The sequence below is a fragment of the Cardiocondyla obscurior genome, linkage group LG16 (genome assembly GCF_019399895.1).
Source record: "Cardiocondyla obscurior isolate alpha-2009 linkage group LG16, Cobs3.1, whole genome shotgun sequence".
Classification (NCBI taxonomy): Eukaryota; Metazoa; Arthropoda; class Insecta; order Hymenoptera; family Formicidae; genus Cardiocondyla; species Cardiocondyla obscurior.
In genome coordinates, this window is record NC_091879.1 from 172,640 (window position 1) to 184,228 (window position 11,589).

General features: G+C 41.8%; 1 protein-coding gene across 1 annotated transcript; it reads left to right on the forward strand.

The window, feature by feature from the left end:
• Positions 1-306: 306 nt before the first annotated feature.
• LOC139108857 (zinc finger protein 248) lies at positions 307-11,091 on the forward strand. The gene is made up of 2 exons (XM_070667482.1): positions 307-477; positions 968-11,091. The coding sequence occupies exon 2, from the start codon at positions 1,094-1,096 to the stop codon at positions 2,168-2,170; it is 1,077 nt and encodes a 358-aa protein (XP_070523583.1). The 5' UTR covers positions 307-477; positions 968-1,093; the 3' UTR covers positions 2,171-11,091.
• The last annotated feature ends 498 nt before the right edge of the window (positions 11,092-11,589 follow it).

Sequence of the window (11,589 nt, forward strand, 5' to 3'; positions counted from 1 at the left end):
AGTTTCTTTGCAATAGAAACGTATGTAATACTGATCAGGCGATTGGTTGTCTCGTTACACGATTTTTTAAATGCAAAGAACATCGGAATTTCGCCACGAGAAGTAATACCTTTTTATCCTTTTTAATTTTTTTTTGTATGCGGTAATTTACGTTCGAATCTTTACGAGCGGTATGGCTTTGATATTAATCGTGGAGATGGCGGTCACGGCTTAAGGCGACCGGCCAATCAGGCGGCACGGCTTGCGTATCTCTGTGACGAGCGTCGCGCGTACCTGTGTGCGTGCGGTCGCGCAAGTGTGTGGGTGGCCCGTCGCGAAATATAGTAGCAGCCATCTTATATTTTGTGTCGGAGAAAAACAATTTGGCCGTACAAATGTTTCGCGATTGCCCGTGAAGCCGCTCGACGCAGGGAGGCGGTGCGCTCGATGAGGCGCGACGTTTTTCGACCCTAGACCCGGACCACTACATTAGCAAAGGTTCGTATCGTGCAGCGACGGCGTCTTGTCGCATTTCTCACCCAAAAAGACGCGCACACGACGGACCGTGAACCCGTGCTCTTTCTCTCCCCCTCCCCTTCCTTTTTTCGCGCTCACCGCGAAAGAAATCCGGCCTCGTTAGCGGTCGTTTAATTTGTTTCTCGGTCTGCCGTTCTTTTTTAAAAATAAAGTGACTCGCGTCGCTTGTCGACGGCGCGGAACGGGCCACCCGGTCGCGGTGGCGTCCGCGACGTGCGTGACGCGCCCCGCCGTTAAAAAGTTATGCAATCAGCTGATCGTCCGGCCTACGTTCTGTCACTTGTCAAAGACAAGTGTCAAAGCGGACGCTCGGTCTAATCTGACGCGGCCGGGTCGGTAAACGACGCTCGCGCGCGACTGCGACGGTGACGCTTCTCTTTCCCTCCTCCTCTCCCCTCGCCGGCTCCCTCTGCTCCAGAGCGTATCGCTTAAAAGCTTTTGTTCTTCTCAGGTGGATTGGTACGCGGGATATGAGCAGTTTGTCAAGCGCAACCTGACTCTGCTCCCCCATCAGCAAGGAGTGCAACAGCAGGAACAGCAGCCGCAGCAGCTGGTACAACCGCAGCAGGCTGACATTATGACATCCATGTTCGATCAGCAGATCAAGAGCGAGCCCATGGGGTTCTACTCGGTTGCCTCCAGCCGCTCAGACGGATCCAATTCGATGGTGAATCTGTCCGACGATCGTGAGGACCTTTCTCAGCAGGAGGGTCACCTGCAGCCTCAGCAGCAGACGTTGCAGTTGAGTCAGCAGGAGGGTCAGCAACAGAGTCAGCCGCAGAGTCAGCAACAAGTACAACAAAGCCAGCAGCAGCAGCAGCAGCAGCAGCAGCAACAAAATCAGGGTATGCAACAAGATTCGCCCAGCCGTCAGTCTACGGGCCAGCAGACTGTGAAAGAGGGCTCGCGGTCTAAGCCCCAACCTTGCAGGGTGTGTGGCAAGGTGCTATCTTCTGCTTCGTCCTACTATGTGCACATGAAACTCCATTCGGGAAACAAGCCCTACCACTGTACAGTATGCGAGGCGAGCTTTTGTCGCAAGCCTTACTTAGAAGTGCACATGAGGACGCACACGGGCGAGCGGCCGTTCCAGTGTGAACTGTGCTTGAAGAGGTTTACGCAAAAGAGCAGCCTGAACACCCACAAGCGGGTGCATACGGGTGAACGGCCGTACGCGTGCGACATTTGTCACAAACGTTTCGCCGTAAAGAGCTACGTCACGGCGCATCGTTGGAGCCACGTAGCCGAGAAGCCTCTGGTTTGCGACCGGTGTTCGCTTACGTTCACGTCCAAAAGTCAATTTGCGATTCACATCCGCACACATACCGCCACGACCACTTACGAGTGCAATATTTGCGGGCGCACGTTCGTGCGCGACAGCTACCTGATCAGGCATCAAAATCGGGTGCACCGCGACATGAATCAAAGCAGCTCGAATCACAACCCACCGACGCCGCAGAGCAGCGGCGCCGGCACGCCAGGCGCCGGCTTCGAGAGCCCGGTCTGCGATCTGCGTTACAGCGAGGGACCGTCGTCCCTGGATGGCCTCGCGGGGGCCAAGGGTGCAGGTATCGCCGCGGAGATCGCCAGCCTAGCCAAGCAGAACAATCTACAGCTTCCACTACCGTTGCTACATCCGCAGACCACCAACTAGTGTTTAAACAGCAGCAGCGCTACCCAGCCCCCGCCAGAACACCAGTCACCGCAGCAAGTAGTAGTATGTCCCACCTCGGCGCCATCGCCGTTCACACTTAACTCACCAATATCTCACACCGAGCACACGAGCACACCGCAGAGTGTCTACCAAACGACGGGCTCCTCCGAACCACTGGTAAGTCCCAACTCCCAGCTCTATTTACACCTATCATCCCCTTTAGACCCGACGTCGGAGCCGCAGCACCAGCTGACCTGCGGTATCCCGCCACCGGGGCTTTATCCCGCGATCTACATTTACGCCCAGTATTCGAATACGGGCCCCGCAGCCTCGTACTCGGATTACGTTCAACGTAACAATTGAACGCGAGCTTTCATCTAGCATCGATCGACTTCCCTTTAACGCGAACCCAAAATACCAGTGAAACTGGTGCCATTTAATCGCGTCGGTTGATCAAAGTGCCTATCGAGCATCCACTTCCGGTTCGCAACGACACGATGCTCGCTCGCCACGGTTTAGGAATACGGTCTCGGTTTTGGTCCAAGGGGGTAAGGGGGGGGGCGAGGTGATTACTGTTCGATAAATGTTCGCTGATACTTTGTGTCTTTACATGCGATGGATTTTATATTTGTGAACACCTTTTTGACGTAAAGATTGAATAGCGTCCGCTTGAGGCGGGTTTTAATCGTTGGACGATATAAAATTGTGCCGGCGCCGGTCAGTCTGATGAATCGCGATTGCTATTCGCGCGCGATGCTAGCTGAAACCTTGAGCGTTTCTGCGAGTCTCCGCGATTTTCAGCACTCTTATTTCGCCTGATTTTAATCACATTACTGCGAATAAATACGTATACAGGCGTAAACTAATGTGCACGGGTGTATACGTATTACGCGAGCACATTACGACACATACACATATTTATATTATATTTTTAAAGGAATTTAGTCACTTGAATCTGTGATATAGATAGTAATTATTATCTACAACTTTTAAACTATTGGTTTGCTATTTTGATGAATATCAAAACGGGGAAAATGGAAAAAAAGCAATGTCACGAGGTGATCAAAAGTTTTCGCGACGCTGGTCTCTACCGAAGGTGTGTTTGGTAGACACCCTATCATTAATTTTACAACAGCAGAACTATCCGCTGCGCGCGATCGTATTTAAATAGCGCGGACGGAACTGCCGTGGTCAAACGTTTATAACAAATTGCGTGGAGCAATCGACTGGCAATTTGCCGATTGGCAAATTTTTTCTTTCTTTTTTTAGTTGTGCAATTGGGATCTTTTGAAAAATAGCGTGCGCGAAGCGCGCGCAAGATTTGTTTAGTAAAAAAGAAAAGAAAAAAAAGAAAAAAAAAAAGAAACCACTTCTCTTACATACACATATACATATATGTTAACAAAACGTATATTCCATTCCTCATTTCATCGTTAAAATATAGAAATATATATCATCGTATAAGTTTATGCAGATAACATACTTAAACTTATTAGTTCCTTTTTATTTAAAGTACTATAAAACTTTGCGAACTTTTGTCTTTAACGTATGGCAATTATTAGTATCCACGAATCGACATCTTTTTTTTATGTTTTTTCTTTTTAATTTTTTTTTTTTTTCCTTCCTCTTCTCCGTTTGTCTCTTTCCCACCTTCAGTGATCTAATTTTCCCACCATTATAAATGATCAAAATGATCCTGCGCGCGTATGCCTGAGGCTTTCGATTTAAAGACGATGCGAAGTCACCCGGACAAGACTGATCTTTATCGTAACGAACTATGAAATACGAAGAGTTTCTCTTTCTTTCTTTTTATCTTTTATATATATATATATATTTTGTTTTTTTTTTTCATATATTTTATTCTCTCTCGTTCTGTCTGATTCCCGCTTTTCAGACGCACGTGGGCGCTGAAAAGAGAACAACAGAGTCTCTTGTGGAAAAAAAAGAAGAAAAAAAAGGGGAACCGCACAAAAAAGCACGTTCGCGAATGAAACGCGTTAAGTAATCGGGCAATTGGCTGATCCAACGTTTCATTAATTAACTGCGTTAATTAGTCGAGCACCCGATCGCGCGGTGATTGAAATTAAATACGCGATTGTGCGATACAACGAGAGAAAGCAATTGATCTTTTTCTTTCTATTTTCTCTTTTTTTTTTTAATTTTTTTCTTTTCTTTTCTTTCGTCGGCTAGTCATTGGGCAGCTCTACGAGATATTAAGTGTACTACAAAGCTGTGATTAAAGCCTCCGTGCATATGACCGCGCAGCTCCTAATTATAGTGATATAAATATATACATATATATATATATATACACATATATATATTATATATATTTTGTAGTTTATTATAGATATGTAAGTAAAAGTGAAATTAGATAGCTTTAGAGATATTAAAAGAAAAAAAATATCGCAGTTTCGGTCGATCGATTAATTTCATTAATTAATTATTCACTCACGATCTTTTTCTTCTGCTTTTTTTTTTTTTTAACACACCCTCGCACTGTTGGGCAATGGCATACATCTAGTTATTGTAAGTTGTCGTTTGGAGATCACTCGCAATCGTGCGAGCGTTTGAAAGCGAGTATTGTACGAGCACGCGCAGAGCGCGGGTTTGCGTTTTGTAAATTTTTATATACTAGGTTTTTTTTTTAGGTAGGATATGCATATGTGTACGTATGAGAAGTGGTTTTTTTGTTACGTATAGAGATTTATGTTATTTCGTTGTACATTTTAAATGTATTATTATATTACAGTATATATTTTTTATATATATACTTAATTTTTGTTATATTTCGATTGAATTGAATTTTGTTGGACATTTTAAAGTATTACTATCATTATTCTTATTGCCATTAATTTTATTATATAGAAATCAATGATTTTTAACGTATTTTTGTGTTCTAAATTAAAAGTAAAAAAAAGAAAATCGGTGGTTTATATTTAAACTCGGTTTTGTGAATCGTCCCGATTGTCTGTTGAAACTCTGTTGGAATACTCATATATATCGTTGTATTATTTTATCGATTGGTTATGATAAAAACAAAGTTTTTTTTTATTTCATTATAGTTATTTGTAATTTAATTTTTTTTTTAAAGTAATGTGACATATACAATTAAACAAAGGAAACAAGAAAGAAACAAAGCGCGGAGAGCATGCGATTAAAAGAAGACATACTCGGAATAAGTATTCACTTCGCGATTGTGATCGTCCGACTTTTCATTTTCAATTTTTTTCTTTTTTTTTTATTTTGCAGTCCGCATACACAATATTAGCTAATCGATCAATTATTAGATACGAAAAAAAAATCTTTAAACGCCCTTTGGAACTCGCCACACACAGAAAAACGTAAGCCAAGACGTAAGGGTTTCATCCAGACGAAATTTTTGCAGGCTGCTTCACGCTTTAAAATGGTCACTCTCGATTGTGATCGATCACATTCTTTACGTCCTAACGTTCTTACGGGATTTTATGTGTGGTGGTTTTAGCTCGTCGATGTTATATAGGTAGTCGGCCTTCATTACGTTGATTTAGCCGTCAATCACGAATGTATCACGTACTCTAATACCCTAAATACTCTTATACAGTTTAGCGAATAGTTGCACGTATCTTCCCGACGCATCCTTCCAGCGAATTCAAATCGAAATGCGAAATAATTGGTAGAGATATCTGAACCGAACCTTCCCCGTTAATATACGCACGTTGTCCCTGGAAATATTGCCGCTTTCTGAGACTTCTGTCGTTCGTTGGACGAAAGGAAATGAGTCTCCGGCACTGTTTTCTTTCTCTCTTTTTTTTTTTTTTCTTTTTTTTTCTCCCCCGCGCAAATAATTGCGTTTCATCTTGACCGCTCTCGCTACGCTGATGAAAATTTGCGACTCTGATTGGACGACATCGCGCTCCCTCATTCAGATTTCGCTCCGGTGGCTCTTCGAGAATTAAGAAACGAATTAGGAACTTCATCCAGTCAGAGGTGCGCAGAGGTTTCTCAATCGGCGTCGCGAAAGCCCAGCCCTTGCTAAATCGAAGCAGCTGCCAGACAGAGGACCAATTTGATATTCGACGTTTTCTGTGGACGCGCGGGAGGGTTCGAACATGTGATCGTTTCTCCGAAACATCCAACGAACAATACCACGGGGAAAGGGGCAGGGTTTCGGGCGCGTAGGGTTGCGCTTCATTCTCGATACTCTTCGAAGCTAGTTCCTGGTCCGGCTACCTTTACCAAGTGCTCCGACATGCCGCGCGATCGGCTCCGTACTTTGTGATAGTCTTGGTGAGCGCAGCCCTGGCTCGTAACGTTTTATACCCTTGCGTCGCCTGGCACGAGCAGCACGTGATGTAATTAAACTTGACTGTCAGCAGGAGATTCGATCGAGGGGGTGGGTTTCGCGGAATGGACGGTAAATGAGAAAGAAGGGGAAAAAAAAAAAAAAGAAAGAAACAAGGGTAACGAAAGACTTCGAGCTTCCTCGAACTCGGCGATTGGTCTCGGGGGGTTCCGACGCGAACGAAAGGGGTAGCGAGATACCCAAAAGAATCGAAAGCAGGACATTCGAAGACAGATAAACGGGGAGGGTAAGGGGAGTTAAATTGACAATGCTCGCGTTGCTCGACATTGCGCCTGTACCATTTTGCTTCTTTAGCAGAGTACAATGCCATTTATTTTTGTAATACGTTTACGTAGGATAGCTCTTATTTTTATAGGGGTTTACTGTGCTACCGTAAGTCTTATAGAGGCCTGCGTAATAAAGTAGTGTAGGACATTTTTGTAGGCGTTGCAGAGTCCACAGTGGGATATAAATATACATATATACATATTATATATATATATATTAAAGACGGAAGAGACACACGCACTTCTAGTACTGGCTTTAGTTTTGAAAATGAACACGAAGACGCGCAACACAACACTACACGCATATACATATATATATATATATATATATTTACCCACGAGTACGTAGCAGAAAAGCTTCGTTGTCTGGGCAACGATTCTCGTAAAAAGCAATCTTACCGCAGTGCGAGTGAAAGGAGTCGGTCCAACGGGGATATTTCCGCGCGAGGGAGGAATGTTGGCGCGACCTGTTCGAATTTTGCAGCAATAAGAGACAATTCGCCGTCGGTGGCGAACCGCGACAAGCTAGGCGCTCCGTTTTTTTTTTTTTCTTTTTTTTTCTTTTTTGAAAAAGAAATTTTTTTCTACGTTATTCCCGAGGGCTAGGAATCACTGTCGAGGAAAGGGTTTCGACGCGAGGGCGGCTCACCATCAGGTCACCATGCGCATCCGAGCTAGATTTATTACGGTGTAAAGAAGATGTACAAAGGTCACTTGCGTGGGTCGAGCGCCCGAGGGGGAAAAGACATAGCGCGGGATCGAACAACCACGTTGAGAGATAAATGTCACGTGGCGGGTTCCCGAATCGCAGGGATAATCGATTCGCGGGAGACGAGGGTCGCTTTCGCCGCGTAGATTAAAATAATCCGTGACTGCGACCGGGTGGACTAATATTCCTCGCTTCGATCCGCTCGTCGAAAGCGAATCGAAGCGTGGAATGTTAATTCTATCTTTTAATCGCTGGCCGCGACCGCGTATTATTTTATTTCGATTCGAATCCACGTCGCGAAATCGATCCAAAGGGAGATGAACCGCGCAATCGGATGTAGTCGCCAGATTAATACGGCGTCCGCGAAGCTTTCTCCTCGTTTGAGATATTACCGATATTTTTGTAGCGACCCGACAAGAGATTTGAGACACTTTTCGCATGCACGTAAAATCAGCACATGTATATACATTACGACAACGGTCTTCCTCGTCCAACGATATTTTTTTGCAACGACGGCGGGAGTGCGCTTCGCATTCACTCTTTACAGCTTACCGTCACACTTTTTCGCAATAAATAGTGCACCGAGGTGATAGATCACGGTGTAAAGAGACACAGAACGTTTATGGGAAAGCCCTTATGTAAGTTCGAGACGACCACGTTTATAAAATTAGATCTCGTGGATGATTTACACATTATACTAGTCCTGTTACGTATGTCTTAAGTTTGGAAACTAGATACGATGTTGATTTGCGAGTCGGGAATAGTTTTCGAATTTTTACACGCGGTAATGTTAACGTTATTTAACACAGTCGTGATCGTTAAACAATTCTTTCTTTGCTAAATGTATCTTATTGTTGCTACTTCCAATCGCCGTAATTAACCTACGAATAGAATTCAACCCGATTTTAAAAGCTGTTTTTAAAAAGTTGTTTCTTTTAGTATTATTAATTTTTTTTCTGAATTTAACGTATTAATTAAAACTTTTTAATTAAAAAAAATCCTTTTGAATTACTTTAAATCCCAAGATATAAGCAGGAGAAAACAACGGCCGGGGACAGTTTGCCGTTTGAGGGTTGACGTTGATTCTCTTTCGCGAGCTGTGAAGGGTTAATACACGAATCTGGTCTACCGCGGTGGGTGGAAGCCACCAAGGCCGTAAGTACAAGTGTAAGTTCTTCTCTATCGCTAGCGATTTCTCCCGACTCGAGTTTTGAACGGTGCCTAAAGCCTTGATGCGCTAAAAATGACGAACGAAAGCAAGTCCGGAATTGCGTGTCGTCGAATTTTTCGGCGGACAACTTGGGGTGGGTAAGAAAAGGGGCTTAGGGGATGCTGTACCTCGCGTATCCGAGATCGGTAGCCCCCCCACGTTTAAGCAAAAACAAATATTTAACAAAGAAAAAAAAAACAAAAAAAAATCCATAAAAAAATAACAAATCACAGGAGGAACAAAATTACGATTACGATGTACGACGATAAGATTATACCTATGTACCGTCGATGCGTAGAAAGTATCATGTCACGTGTTATGTACACCCGCAAGTGTGTATGTATGTATGTACGTATGTATGTATGGTGTAAAACAGAGGGATTATCGTAGCGCTCCGTTAAGGGAGACTAAAGTATATAAATAATATAAATATATAAATATAATTATAACTAAACGCTACCGAACTAATATAAACGACAATGAAGAAGTAGATAAATCTACGCCGATTTATGTATGTACGTAAAAAAAAAAAAGTAAAGTATAAGAAATCGCGAAGTAACGTGCACTTTTGTAATAGTAACATTTTGCGAAAAACGAAGCGGAAAAAGGACGAAAAGAAAAAAAAAGAAAAAGAAAAAAAAAAGAAAAAGAAGAAATTAGTAAAATATAAAATACAAGAAACAAATAAGAAAACTGCAACACAGAAGAAACGAGATAGGCGATAGCAGAGATAATAAAAAGTTGACGCTTGGTATACTATAGTTTTTATCGACATATCCTATCGGTACACATCCCCCTTACGTACATACTGCATACCTAGTTATTATTGCAGGTACATGTTACATATAAGATATTTTATGCGCGAACGAACACTAATATAATTACGAATATTATCATTGTAATTATTTTGATTATCATCATTAGCGGAGTATGATTATTATTGTCACATAATTAACGCGGCGGGTATAGGTATGCGTATAATATAAAAATGGTACAACTAAGGCAAGCATGTATTGTACATAGCTGTCAATCTTTGCCCCACCATACGAACCACATATACATAAAACATATATGTATATATATATACAAAATGCATACAGCCATTATATTGCAGAAAGGAAAAAACAAAAAAAAGCAAAAAAAAAAGCAAAAAACAGAATCATTAACCGTTGTTGTACTAGTTATTATTGTGAATTATTATTACTATTATTACTATTCGTTCTTATATTATTATCATTGTTATTAGCGTTATGATTATTGTTATTACCGGTCCATAAATTGTCATCGTCATCGTCATCGCGGCGTCATTTTAATGCTACGTATTATTTTTAATTAGCGTTACATTATTGTTGACCGGAAGTAGCCCCTCACTTATAGCACGTGCGGATCAAAAGTTCGTATTTATTTGCAGATTGGATTCTACCTCAATCTTGTTGTAAACGAAACTACCCAAGTGTCCTCCACGCCTGTCCTTCCACTCTCCGAAATATAAAAATTTCGTAAGATATAGCGCGCCATTACGGGCGAGAAACATTGATTTTCAGCGACCTCAAACTGTGATAGTTGTAAAGGATATTTAAATTAAGTTTTCTTTTTCTGCGCTGTATCGAGGTACGTCCTAACACCATCGGTGAATCTTGTGAACGAAAGGCACGCCTTCGAGCTCATTACACAATTACGCGCGTTGATGAAAACGTGGGATGAAATGCAGCAGGTCGCCGTGGCCGCAGTTTCCAATTTTATCGTCTTACAGCGAGTGTTCTTTTAACCGAGGGTTATTATTAATTTTGTAATGAGCCTCGTTACTTTCGTTTGTAAATATTCGGAACGTTGTACGCTTTTAATATTAGATTTACGTTATGTTTTTAAGGCTCCCGGTTACCCATCGCGATTCGCGACATCGGACGTGAGAGGCGGTCGAAAATTTTAATTCTTGCGCACCGCTGATGAATATTAGAAAATTTTTCTAGAAAAATTATATTTTTTTTTTTTTACTACACATTAGTTGTCAAAGGAAGAAATTAGCTTCCGGTATATTTTACAAGTGTGCTAAAGCGATCTAATAGTCTTCTCTTTATGAAAATACATATTTTTATTTGACAGCGGTGGGCGAGAATTTTCGTCGAGTGAACTCGTGTCTGATATCACGTTTCTAATGTGATCGCGGTGGAGCGGTCAGCAGTCTTTATAGAAAATATTTATATGCATCTCACTTTATTTCGGTATGTTGTCATTATATGAAAGCAAAATGTATTTTATTTTTAAAAAGCATGCCTTATATAATAATAAGAATAATGATAATATGTATATCACATTTGTAATCATATTTTACGCAAAATGTGAGTTCGCAATATTGTGAGTTCGCAATAATTATTTTTTTTTTTTTTTAAACTTCATCAAATAACTACTACGAACAAATGCTGTGCACTTGTGATCTAAGTTTGTGATGTCATCGCGCACGATGAGTTTTTCTCGTTTTTTTTTGTTTTCTATGTCATATTAGGTTCAAGCAGTCGCGAAAATTGAGGCGCTACGTCGTGATATAGGTTCCTTTATTAATGCGTTACGCAGGAATTAGTAGTGTTAGTTGTAACTGCTTATGGGGCCTCGATAATTTCAGTGTATTATTATTGTGATGTTAGCTTAAGCTCTCGCGAACCGAGATCAGAGATTCGTAACTGAGGTCGCTGTTAAAATCAATTTTATCGCTAAGGTGAGGGATCACTTTCATAATTTTTTAGGCTACACGAAAAACGCCCGGATTGTCCTCGAAAAATAAGAAAAAAAAAGAAAAAAAAAAAGGAAAAATAAAACGTATCCCGCGTAATTGTGTTGAATGGCGAAATGCGATGTTTGGGAACTGTATATTGTGATCAGCAAACAGACTAC